At 41.3% G+C, this 13,708-nt stretch overlaps 2 protein-coding genes across 2 annotated transcripts in view; one reads left to right on the forward strand and one right to left on the reverse strand.

Moving 5' to 3' along the window:
- Positions 1-7,748, forward strand: part of NME8 (NME/NM23 family member 8) — a gene marked incomplete at its 5' end in the record, with an annotated part of 37,063 nt that extends 29,315 nt beyond the window's left edge. The window contains 6 exons of the mRNA XM_081244726.1: positions 1,009-1,153; positions 1,834-1,941; positions 5,239-5,390; positions 5,937-6,081; positions 6,853-7,091; positions 7,730-7,748. Of these exons, the coding sequence (XP_081100852.1) occupies positions 1,009-1,153; positions 1,834-1,941; positions 5,239-5,390; positions 5,937-6,081; positions 6,853-7,090 (788 nt within the window). The 3' untranslated portion in view covers position 7,091; positions 7,730-7,748. The remainder of the gene's footprint in view (positions 1-1,008; positions 1,154-1,833; positions 1,942-5,238; positions 5,391-5,936; positions 6,082-6,852; positions 7,092-7,729) is intronic.
- Positions 1-13,708, reverse strand: part of PNPLA8 (patatin like domain 8, phospholipase A2) — a 135,608-nt gene that overhangs the window by 120,227 nt on the left and 1,673 nt on the right. The window lies entirely within an intron of this gene.

The following is a 13,708-nucleotide window of genomic DNA, read 5'->3' on the forward strand; positions in this document are numbered from 1 at the left end:
CAGTATTTGGGGAGATGACTATCTTTTTAATCAGTTATACTTATGTTGCTTTTACATGTTTGAAGTATGTTTAAACTCATATTTGATTATCTTGCAAAATCAAGAGTAAATTTGTTTCAAGTTTAGCAGAGTTTTATTCCTCTCCCCATTCTCAGCCCCAACCCACTTCCAATTTCTTCTATTATCTTAGCTTTTGTTAATGTTCTTTGAAGTTTTAGTACACAGATGGTGGTTGTTAAGTTACTTTTACATGACATGTCCTTTGATGGTATTTTGCAATTTATATTTTGTTTATAATCAGGTAGGTATACAGCAGACATACATAGAACTTTTTTCTTATATAAACTAGTTTTCATGCTTCCCACAGTCCTTAGGTCCATTAATTTCACACTTTTTAATCACTTAATTATATTTCCTCTCTCAGTTATCTAGAGCTTATATTTAAGCACATTAAAAAAAGATATGGGGCTTCCCTGGTGGGGCAGTGGTTGAGAGTCCGCCTGCTGATGCAGGGGACACGGGTTCGTGTCCTGGTCCAGGAAGATCCCACATGCCGCGGAGCAGCTGGGCCCGTGAGCCATGACCGCTGAGCCTGCGCGTCCGGAGCCTGTGCTCCACAACAGGCAAGGCCACAACAGTGAGAGGCCTGCGAACCGCAAAAAAAAAAAAAAAAAAAAGATATGTACTTAATTATTTTGTTTTCTGAGCCCTAGCACATCTGAGAATGTCATTATATTAACTTTAATCTGACTATACAATTTTTTCTTTTATAAATCCCCCATCCCCAAACCTATAGATTTTGGTCCACTGAAAAATTGGAAATGGCATCATAAATTTGATATGTTAAGAATATTATTCATCTTAAATTAAAATCTAATAAGCTATTTTTATAAACTTAAATTTCATATGAGAATGAAATGCATTCTATGTCCTCATGATAATACAGTCTGTATTGTGTGTATAACCAATAATCTAGCACTTTAAAACTTATTATAACTTTTTATTTAGAGGATGTTTTGAATATTATTCAAGATGAAGGCTTTAAAATACTGATGCAGAGACAAATAGTGTTATCAGAAGAAGAAGCAAAAACACTGTGCATGGAATATGAAAATAAAGATTATTTTGGAAAGCTCATAGAAAATATGACCAGGTAAAACAGATTGCAGGTTGAGAAAGCACAGTCTGATTTATATTTGAATCATTTAAACCTCTTAACCCTGCTTTCTGTACAAGGTGCCAAATCTCTCAATTCTGTAAAGATGTGCTGAGTCTACTTCTTTGCCAATCTCCCTCCCATTTTGATTCCCTGCTCAACTGTGTGTCTTCTCTGGTCCTCCTGGAATGTTATTAGAGCAATGCAAGGTTCTGGGTGAAGCCCCTGGAGTCCAGTTGAGTTGAATGCCAGAAGCCAGAGTGTGCAGCATCATTAAGTCCAAGTAAGAGAGCTGTGACTGACTCTCAAGGACTTTGGTAATCCTAAAGATCACTAGTCCTAGAAGACGAATGGGAGGCTAGAAATCTGTCAGGTTTCTAGAAGAGTAAATGAAACAGCAGCTGGGGCAGAAGCCAGCAAGGGTATATAAATCAGCAGGAGCATGGGGACGATATAAGGACCACTCTATCAGAACCAAGCCCCTTCTCTTCCCTTCCTTTCTCCGCTTCCATTCTTTCATGAACATGCTCTTGAGAGTACACCAACAGAAATTAATTTCATACTCTTGATAAAAAGAGTTATTTTACTTTTTTCGTCTAACAAACACACTTGTATTATCTACCTATAATTAGCTACAAGCCAGCCTTTCATTAACTTTGTTTTTTCTTTTCTAACAGCGGTCCATCTCTAGTCCTTGTTTTAGTAAGAGAAAATGGTTTAGGACACTGGAAACAGTTAATTGGACCAAGCACTGTGGAAGAAGCCAAAGAATACCTTCCAGACAGGTATGATTCACGTCATGGATCTCAAACATTTTTCGTGCGAGCCATCATGACTTTTTGGGGGATAATGGGGGTATAGGAACCAGAGCTCTAGTCCAAGGTTCTCTTCTCAGGCTTTGCAAGAGAAGGTTGTGGGCTGCTTGGTTTGATACTGGTAAGTGGTAGCTACCCAGACAAAAGGCCATATCTTGGCAGAAATATCTGCCCCATGCACTATTTAGGAGAAATTCTTTCGAGAAGGGTGTGATAGTTGCTTCAGATTCTTTAATTGATCATAACCATTTCAAGACAAAAAGGGGACCCTCTTGCACTGTTGGTGGGAATGTAAATTGATACAACCACTATGGAGAACAGTATGGAGGTTCCTTATAAAACTAAAAATAGAACTACTATATGACCCAGCAATCTCACTACTGGGCATATACCCAGAGAAAACCATAATTCAAAAAGACACATGCACCCCCAATGTTCATTGCAGCACTATTTACAATAGCCAGGACATGGAAGCAACCTAAGTGTCCATGGACAGATGAATGGATAAAGAAGATGTGGCACATATATACAATGGAATATTCCTCAGTCATAAAAGGAAACGAAATTGAGTTATATGTAGTGAGGTGGATGAACCTAGAGTCTGTCATACAGACTGAAGTAAGTCAGAAAGAGAAAAACAAATACCATATGCTTACACATATATATGGAATCTAAGGGAAAAAAATGGCTCTGAAGAACCTAGGGGCAGGACAGGAATAAAGATGCAGTCGTAGAGAATGGACTTGAGGACACGGGGAGTGGGAAGGGTAAGCTGGGACGAAGTGAGAGAGTGGCATGGACATATATACACTACTGAATGTAAAACAGATAGCTAGGGGGAAGCAGTCGCATAGCAGGGAGATCGGCTCAGAGCTTTGTGACCACCTAGAGGGGTGGGATAGGGAGGTTGGGAAGGAGGGGATATGGGGATATATGTATACGTATAGCTGATTCACTTTGTTATACAGCAGAAACTAATCCAACAATGTAAAGCAATTATACTCCAATAAAGATGTTAAAAAAAAAAAGAGTTTCAAGACAATGATGATTAACAATATGTAGCCTACAATTTGGTAGGAACATTTACTAAGTTAATGTACTGATGAATCTTAGAACTTTGTAATCAGCTCAACCCTGGCATGTTACCTGTTACCTAGGCAGCATTTTAAAAATATTTTTTGATCTTAGCTGTTGGGCTTGGTCTCAGCTAGAGGAGGGAGATAGTATCTCATGCATTTCCATCCTTGGCATGTAGCTGATGGAAACAAACTGAACTGTAATTCGCTTGAATTCTTTGTGCTGATTTCAGAGGAGGACTGAAGTCAGGGGAAGAACAGCCCTCCTTTAAGTGAGCAAGAATAAAGATGCTTTATCAGGCACAGCAAACTTGCATACCCAGTGACACAATAAATAACAGGACTAATGAAACATCATGTATATAAAAGTGGCAATGTTTTCTTTTGGGTGGGAGATCATGAATTGGACTTGTCCTGAATGGATATATTTCACCCCTCCTTTTAGCCCTACTCAGTTACGTCTTTGCTCCCATGCCAGACAATTACTGTAAAGGATAATATGTGTTGGACACTCTTTATGTGGAATGAGCAGGGTGCCACAGAACCTCTTAAATGAAATGTAGCCGAGAATGCGATACATGGCATCAGAGAGAATTCCTATCAATACCTGGCCTATGCACGTAGGCACACTCTTCTAGAAATTGTGGTTCCAAGTGTGGAGGCTACCTACCAGCACAGAGACACTTTCTCCAGGTGAAGGAACTCAGTAATTGCCCCTCTCCTCCCCACTATTATAGGGAGAGTTCCCATCCTAAGCCCTTACGATCCCTAATGTTGCCACAAGTTCACAATGACTCTTAACCATTATTTTTGATTGGTCCCCCTTTAGAAATAACTCCATCAGCAGAGCTCTGCCCTTTCCTGCCCTTGGGCTTCATAGTCTACACCCCCCATTGCTTAATCTGAAATACGGTCACTTGCATGCAAGAGAAACACAGCAACCCTTCTCTCCCATCCTTACACACACACACACACACACACTTACTTTTTTCCAATAACCATGTCTAACAGCCTAACAGAGGGGCTGCTTGTATTCTCTGCATTGAATAGAGTCAGTGCTGATGATGGGTTAGGCTGTTTTTATCATTCATTGGGCAAATCCCCCATCCCTGGCAATCACAGGCTCCGAGGGCCTTAGTCGGCTAATATCTTCAAACCAGAGGTGTGAGAACAGCCAAGGGCTGAGTGGGAGGGTCAAGTTGGATAACGAAAAAAGGAAATCTGAAATGGTCACTGAAACCAGAGAGGCAAGAAGAGGGTCTTTAAGTTGAGGACAGAAAGCCAAGTTTCCAGTGATGTCAGCCTATTAACAAGAATGGAGGTTATTCACTGTGGCTGGATTTTGTGGGTCGCTTGCTTAGGACTGTGTGTAAAGGGCAGAAAATGTAATGAGCAATAAGTATCTCCTCTACTGAAATATAAATAGATGGAGAGACAGAAAGAAAAAGGGGCAACTGAAAAACACTGAGGAACGATAACTGATTTTAGAGCTATGTATTCATCTATCATACAGAAATGGAACCAGAATAAACTGTCTACCCCAACATGGATTGTCCATTACCATCAATGTCACTCCTGCCTCTCTCCACAAAGCCATCCTGTATGCTCCTCTTTTATTGCTGCTTTTGCTTACCTGGAGGGTTCCACTGCAGTGTCTCCTGGATTCAATATTTATAATTTGGTATCTTTGGTATAGGGTCAAATGCCATCTCTCTCTAGCGCTTGATATTATTTAGTCATGAAAGGAGGGGAAGGAATATTTATTGACAGCTTAATATGTACCATATATTTCAAATACATCATCTTATTACATCCTCAAGATCTCCTTCCAAAACAGGGTTTATTATCATGTTTATGTTTGAGACAACTAAAGCACAGAGGAGGGAACTAACTGCCCAGTATCACATAGCTAACAAGTGATGCCACCAGGGTTCCATAGTCTGTGCTTTTTCACTGCACCAGGGCGTTCATTCCATCTTTCACAGCTGTCAGTCTCCACTATGATGATTATTGAATGTTCATGTCCTTTCTTCCTAATGACTGTTCCTCCCTGGAAGGAAGTAGCATGCCCCAAGCCACTCTGCAGTTACTTCCATTTGCACAATGCAAATAGGAATAGTTTTACATTGTGTTATGTTGTGTTATATTATATGTCATGTTTTAAGTTTTTGACTTGACTTCTTTTTCAAAGTTTATGCGCACAATTTGCAATGGAGAGTTTGCCTATCAACCAGTTGTATGGAAGTGATTCATTAGAAGCTGCCGAAAGGGACATACAATATTTCTTTCCTCCTCAACACACTACAGCACTGATTAAGCCTCATGTAACACAAGAGCAAAGAGGTAAATATATAAAAATAGAGCCGATGTATACATTTTTCTTGAAATTTTGTGAAATTTTGCAAACTACAGTAAAGTTGAAAGAATAAAAGCAATGAGCACCTTCATTGTCATGAGGTAGCGCTCCAAGTTTAGGCTGTTGGGGGGATTTTGACCAGATTGACTTCATTTAATTCCCTTAGTGGTGCCCTGCTGGTTCAGGGATAAGAGTTCAGAGCGGCTGGCCCTTTCAATCTACATGCAGCAGGAAGTTCCTTGGCATTTGCAGCACAGGGATGAAAACACGTGTTCACTTTTAGCCCAGGAGCAGATTTCCTCCCCGATGGATTCTGGAAAGATGCATCTGAGACTGAACATCTGCGTTAACATACTGAAGTTCTTCCGAACGTCCAGCTGGTGCTTTTTCAGTTTAGTTTAGCATAGTTTTGGTTTTTTAAAACCACTGGATTCAAGTAACAGTGTGACCTTCCTTAGTTATTTCAATCCACTTGAATATGGAGCAAAAGTAGAGGCAGTCTGCCGAGACTACCAAATATCTGTTTTCCCTAGAGGATATCCTGACGCTTATCAAAGAGGCTGGATTTGATATAACACAGATGAAGGAGAGGCTCCTAACTGAAGAGGAAGCGGACAAAGTTTATTTTAAAATAAAAGGAAAAGACTTTTATAAAGATGTATTGGAAGTTTTATCAGAGTAAGTTTCTGATATATAGGTCTTTGCTTTATAAAAGTGGTAACTGTTGTTCATTGTAGAAACTTTGAAAAATACAAAAATTCATTAAAATATTGCATTTTTAATACAATTCATGAAAAGACACCCTGGTAGTATTTGGAGTTCTTTTTTTTTTTTTTTTTTTTTGTCTAATTCCTTCTTTCCTTCTGTTTTCCTCTCTCTCCTTCCTTCCTTTCTCTGTTTTTTTTAGGTTTTCACATTAGATATAGAGGCTATCTGGTTTGAAACCCCTGCTTTGCCAACATATTTAATCTTTGCCTTAGTTTCCTTATCCATAAAATGGGGATGATAATAGTACCTACCTCACAGGTATGATTGTGAGGGCTAACTACCTCATATACTGAAAGTAATTTACATTGAAAGTAATTGGAATAGTGCCTGGCATGTATCCCTACAATTAAACTACAACACTCTTCTAGCACAAAAACCTGTTGCAAGGGAAATCTCAGGTGGTCCAGTGGTTAGGACTCCCAGCTTCCACTTCAGGGGGCACAGGTTTGATCCCTGGTCGGGGAACTAAGATCCTGCAAAACTCACGGTGCAGTCAAAAAAAAAAAAAAAAAATTAAAAAAAAAAAACAAAGAAGAAAAAGAAAGCACAAAATCACACTGACAAGGACAAAGAATAAAGATGAGCTCTCTGGATGAAGCTGTGGCATTCTGTCTTTAGCTGTGTATGCAGTCTCTACAGTTGTCAATAGCCCAAGTCTTCTGAAAGCATTGTTGTTTGCAGGGGTCCATCTCTGGTCATGATCCTGACCAAGTGGAATGCTATTTCAGACTGGAGACGACTGATGGGTCCCACAGACCCAGAGGAAGCAAGACTTCTGTCCCCAGACTCTATCCGAGCCCAGTTTGGAAGAAGTATTTTGAAAAATGCTGTCCATGGAGCTTCTAATATGCAGGAGGCAGCGGAGACTATTAATAGAGTGTTTGAAGACTTTGTTGCTGAGAACCCTGAGAAAAACTAAAGTACAGTACCTCTTTAATTATTACTCTAACTTCTTTTCTTATTACAGTGGCTGGGCCTAAGACAAGGCTGTCGTGGAAAGACCACACCTTTTCCCATATCCCTGTATTACACCTCACCTGCCAGACACACTCTGCGGTTCCATAGCAGTCTGGGAGCCTCAAAGCCAAGGCTTGTAGATGCCAGGGACCTGGGAGACAGTGGAGCAAGTGAGACGCCCGTGGGTTTGCAAGCCTTGGTCTTGAGCTGTCTGTGCCGTCTGCCATGACTCAGGCTCGTCAGTCTCTCTCCTTGATTTCCCTCCACGTCTTCACTCTGAATGGCCAAAGTCTCATTCAGCAGCCTCAACTCTATTCTCTAAGTATCTGGAAACCTGGAGCCTATTAACTACCGCTGGGTGCTATATGATAAGGGAATAGAATAGAATATTAGAAAGTATCGAGTAAAAGGCAATCATTTCTATTCCTTGACAAAGAGGTGCTTACTGGGGAGAGGTAGCAACATAATAGGTATGTGGATTGAGTCTGCTCAGCTGTTGATCGAAAACTTAAAAACTTTTCTATCCTGGGCAATGTGGGAGATAGAGTGTAAGACAGATGACTTTTCCCATCAAACCTGCTTTCCTCCTTTATTTTCAAAGAGCAGGCTCACGAATGTACACCTATATGGCGCTGGCTGCTGATGTGAATATGACCCTACAGCTTCTTCACGTGCGGAGTGGAGTGCCCACCTGGAGGAGCCAAATGGAGACTCAGCCTCCAGAGCACAATGAGGAAGCAAAGTGAAGTGGAGCAAGCCCTCCACACCCAGCCAGGTTCCTCAGGGAGAGACGAGCAAGCACACTGTTTCCTAATATTACCATTTAGGCTATGATTTCTCCAGGTATAAGAAGATTGTATCAAAATATTAGATGCATAAAATAAATTCTGGCATACTGCAGCTCATTCCATTAGTCTGACTCAACTGTAAACCGAAGCATGATGGCACAACCCTTGAACATTTATGTTGGGAAAATATGTATTGTATGTCTGCTTGAACTGTGGGTTCTTGGTTAATACAAAACTATGGGTTCTTGGTTAATACGTAATCATGAAGGCTGTTACCTTCAGGGAAATGCAAATATAATGGGGAGACAAAACTCACAGAAACAATATCTAATTATAACTATCATCAGACAGTACATTATTAAGCATGTCAATGATGAATGACGGGGGGGTGGTGGTGAGTAGAATGACATTATGTTTATAGCATCTATTAGAAATATGGTGTAGATCTAACGTCAACATATCCCTCCCTTTTGTGATGAGGGGAACATTATGAATCATACAGGGGATTTTGAATTAGTGTATATTTCAGTGCTCAATTGATGGGTGTATGTCTGATGGGTAGGAGCTAGGGAAGGTAAGGGATGAAATAGATCTTGAAAAATGGGTAGGATTTTCAAAATCAGACACAGACGTAGAGAACAAATGTATGGATATAAGGGGGAAGATGGGGGGAGGAATTGGGAGATTGGGATTGACACATATACACTATTGATACTATATATAAAACTAATGACAACATGCTGTATAGCATGGGGAACTCTACTTAATGTACTGTGGTGACCTAAATGGGAAGGAAATCCAAAAAAAGAGGGGATATATGTATATGTATAGTTGATTCATTCTGCTGCACAGCAGAAACTAACACAACATTGTAAAGCAACTATACTCCTATAAAAATTAATTTTAAAAAATTCAGTTTACTACAGCATCAAAAGAGTAAAACACTTAGGAGTAAACTTAATCCGTGTACGAGTGCAAGACTTTTACACTGAAACTTATAAAACAATGATGAAAGAAACTAAAGAAGACACACATAAGTAGAAAGACATCCTGTGTTCATGGACTAGAAAACTTAATACTGTTAAGATGACAATGCTACCCAAATTAATATAGAGATTCAATGCAATCTCTATAAAAATCCCAACAGTATTTTTTGCAGAAATGGAAAAACCCATACTAAAGTTCATATCAAATTTCAAGGGACTCAGAATAGCTAAAATAATCTTGAAAAAGAACAAAGTTGGAGTACTCTCACTTCTTGATTTCAAAACTTATTACAAAGTGACACTGGTCAAAACAGTGTGGTAGTGGCATAAGGAAAGACACATAAACAAATGGAATAGAACTGAGAACCTACAAATAAATGTTTATATCCATGGTCAGTTGGTGTTTGACCAAGGTGCCAAGGTCATTCAGTGAGAAGAGAATAGTCTCTTCAGTAAATAGTACTGGGAAAACTAGCTATCCTTTAAAATAATGAACTTGGACCACTGACCTTACACTATATACAAAAAAATAATTCAGAATGGATTAAAGACCAACATTTAAGAGCTAAAACAATAAAACTCTTACAAGAAAAAAACAGGGGAAAATCTGTCAGACCTTGGATTAGGCAATAGTTTCTTAAATATGACCCCAAAAGCACAGGCAACAAAGGAAAAAGATAAACTGGTCTTCATAAAAATTAAAACCTTCAGGGAAACAGGTTCCTTTCTTTTGGAGTGAGCTGACCTTGGCAGAGTGGTATGGCCCCTGGGTACCCATGCCTGTGACCCTGCCTCTGCCTACACAGTCCAGACACAGGGGTGGGGATCTGGGCTCTTTGGATGCTGAGAGTTGCATGGTGTGGGCAGTGCAGTTTGCAACCCGGTACCTGGCCGCAGGCATCCATGCCCTCTAGGTCTGTGTGGCCAGGTCCTACCCCCACCCACCTAGGCAACTGCCTGGACAAGCAGGCCCTCACACTGTGCCTCTGATGGGGAGGCTGCAGAGGTCATTAGAGCCAGACCCCATATGGCCCTCCTGCCCATGTGGGATGTGGGGCCTGTCTCCAGACCTCTGTTTTTTCACCTGCTCTCTCTGCACTGGGCGGAAGAGGGACCTCTGATGTTTGCCATCCTAAGCTGCCATCTCTGTTCTCCACAGGTTGTTAGGCTGCAGTGGGTCCATCCAACTCCAAGGCTGACAAGACAGAAGTTAATCCTCTGGGATCCCTCTCAGGAAAGCTGGAGCACTGGACACGTGAACGAACTCCTTCCCTCCCCTGGAGTTAGGGGGTCTCTTTCTGGTTGTGTGGCACTCCTAAGGGTGCCTTAAGCCTGAGGTGGGAGGGTCTGGTTTCATGGTCACCTACAGTGCAGGGGCTTTTCACTTAGGTTCTGGCTTTCTCACAAGGGAATCTGTCCATGAATATTTGCTGACCTGGTGAGTTTGGGGGGGAGGATGGTCTAGGGCTTCCTACTCTGCCATCTTGCTGACGTCACCTCTTGATCATTTGGTATTTATAATATATTACTCATTCCCAAACTCTAGTATTCCAGCACGGTTTGAAAAGCACACCTGTGAATACCCATCTGTGTTGGGAAATTATACAAAATCTAATTGCATGTGAATTATCCATAAGTATATTTCTCATTTTTTCCTTTAGAATACATTTTTTTTCAAACTAGGGTAAATTAATTATTGGGTTTCTTTGGATTGTGCAGAGAAATAAATATAGTAAAAACCGTCACCTTCCACACTCCTTCAAATTGAATACCCTTATCTGATGCTTGGCACGCCGGGTAGTATTGGGGCATTCGTAATATGACTGTGTTAAGTGACACACGGTTATTGCCTCAGGAGTGGTCCAGGACTTCAAAAGCATTAAAGCCCAAAACTCTTAATAACCAGCAGATGGCATGATTCACTCAGCTGTCTATGTGTACGTAGCTGTACGAAGATTTTAAAAGCAAGACGTAGGGAAGAGCTATTTCTTTCAGATTGTAGAATTAGCTTTCAGTAGTCAGAAAACTAACAATCAATGTCCAAAGAGATATTCAATTAAACTTTAGTTTGTGTCCGTGTTGGTCTTGAGGGCATTAAATTTGGCAAGTGGGATGCAGCAGCACGAGGCAGGCATTTGGGGAGCTGGGGTTGGTGGTATCTGGGAATATCTTCTTGCCCCAGAGGAAGAAAGGTTAGAAAAGACTAGAAAGTTATCAGGGCTCCAGCTCAGTGATGTGATCTTGAATCTTAGCTGGACTTTAGGCAGAAGACACATATCCTTGGCCATTGTGGCTGAGGTAGTTGAGGACTGCAAAATTGGTGGGCGTGCCTTGAAGCACTGGGCTGAGATTTGTAACCATGATAAGAAGCGCATGAGGTGGGGATATGGGTCCAAATACACGGACTGGCTCAGGAGGCAGGCAATGGTGTGCCTGTGAGGCAAGGAAGCACCACTATCCCAACAGCCAGACAGAGCTGGGGATGAGTCTGATCTTCATGAACTGTACCATACACAACAGTCTCCATCCTTCAGCACTGGCTCAGTCATGGACCTTGACCCTGAAGCCAGAGCTTCTCTGATTGCCCTACTTGGCCCCTCTAGCCCCCTTCCAAGACAGGAGACCTGAAGCATTCTGGATTAGAGCCTAATACTTTCCAGGATCCCCTCCCTGGATCCTGTTCCCTGTAAGCAGATGCTCTGCAGAAAATGGACAGATTTCCTAAAATATGCTATGCTCTATTTTATGGCCCTCTTCCTGGAGTCTCTTGGCGCCCTTTCTTTTCACTGGAGTTAATCTGCTATTGGGGACTTCCTTGGTGGCGCAGTGGTTAAGAATCTGCCTGCCAATGCAGGGGACACGGGTTCGATCCCTGGCCCGGGAAGATCCCACATGCCACGGAGCAACTAAGCCCGTGCGCCACAACTACTGAGCCCGCAAGCTGCAACTATTGAAGCCTGCACACTCTAGGGCCTGTGCTCCGCAATGAGAAGCCAGCGCAATGAGAAGACCATGCACCGCAATGAAGAGTAGCCTCCACTCGCCGCAACTAGAGAAAGCCTGTGCACAGCAACGAAGACCCAACGCAGTCAAAAAAAAAAAAAAATCTGCTGCCACTGATGCTTGCCTGTACTGTCTGAAGTTGCTCACCCCTTGGAAGCTACTTTGGATGACCTCCAAAGCCAGTTTTTTAAACTGCTTTTCGGAAAGGAAGAAAGTTTACTAAGCAATGGTTCACGTGATTTTCAGCTGCTGAAACATTTCAATGACAATAAATATTTGAAGCCATTAGATGACTAAAAATATTAATAAAATTTAAACACCCATCTGTTTGATTCAACAACAGCATCTTAGATATCCCTTGATACCATGATGGAACTTTATTCATAATACCATTTTTTGGTTAACTTCCGTTTTTTAGACCTCATCTTATTATTCATGTTAGTACAACTTTTTGAGAATTGAGATCAGCCCTCTGGTTCTGAGTCTTCCCTCTTATCTAAATTTAATTGCTAATCAAGTATGTTCTTTTTCCCTCTAAAATATATCACTAATGTGATCCAAACTTGCCATTACAAAGTGGTTCTCATCTAGGTATTACAGCTACAGGTTTTAGAATTATCTAGTTATAAAACTACTCTCGTATAAATATTGCTACTAGATATATTAGACTTATGCATATACTGCCTGAAATTGTAAAGGCAGAATTACACACCACAGTTTCTTTCAAAACTTTCCGTTCAAAAATGGTTTCCTTACATTCTAGTAGAAAGAGACCTCTCTTAGGTAGAAGAGTAAATATTGGAAGATCTGTAGGATAGGAAGGCAGAGCTGTCCCTGGAGACCAGGGACTCCCTGATGGCTGGCTTGGGTCCAAGTTCCCCAGTAGCCTTGCCAAACCTTCCTTAGACATTGAGGCCGTCTGGAGGGCTTCCTCCCCAGCTTTCCATCCCTCTTCCCTCTGTCATGGCTCTCCCAGCCCTGTTCACCTCCTGCCTCACTCTCTCACAGGTGTTTCCTCTAATAGGGTCCACATTTCATTTAATTCCATTTTGGTGCCTGCTTCTCTGAGCACCCAGACTAACACACATGTAAGCAATAAAATAGTTTTCATGTCTGCATGTCTACCTGGCTTAAATCCATACTATCGATACATTCAATCTCTCTCTCTCTCTCTCTCTCTCTCTCTCTCTTTCATAATATGTTTGTAGTAGCTTCTAATTATAAAAGCAACACATGTTCATTAGACAAAACACAAGAAAGCATTTATGGCTTGTATTCTTTTGGGCCTCATTTTTTTTCCTGGTCCTGAGAACTCAATAACAGTGGAAAATTATTTGGGTCATAAAAATCTATCCTCCCCTGGCATGCCTTGGGAACCACATTCGAAAGTCCATTCTCACAAGTTATTGACAAAATAAACTAGTCATTCATTCCCCAGCTGCCTGGAGTGTGGAGAACGTTGCCAGCAGGGGGCTCATAGATGAAGAGAGACATCTAGTTCCCAGCTAAAATTTATAAAAGTTACGAGAAGGAGAAGATAATTTTAGTAAGGAGCTGGAAAATCAGCACTTTGATACACCTATGGGCCAAGCATTCTGGAGGGTTATTGACAAGAGGATCAAGAACTTTCCTTCCTGGACATACTCCTTGGCCCAGCAATGCCACTTAAATGAACTTATCCCCCAGAACTAATTAAGGATGTGCATAGATATTAGCTACCAAGCTGTTTATTCAGTTATTCAATACATTCAGTTAAGAAACAACCTAGGGGCTTCCCTGGTGGCGCAGTGGTTGAGAGTCTGC

The sequence above is a fragment of the Mesoplodon bidens genome (assembly GCF_964165515.1).
Source record: "Mesoplodon bidens genome assembly, chromosome: 9".
Taxonomy (NCBI): domain Eukaryota; kingdom Metazoa; phylum Chordata; class Mammalia; order Artiodactyla; family Ziphiidae; genus Mesoplodon; species Mesoplodon bidens.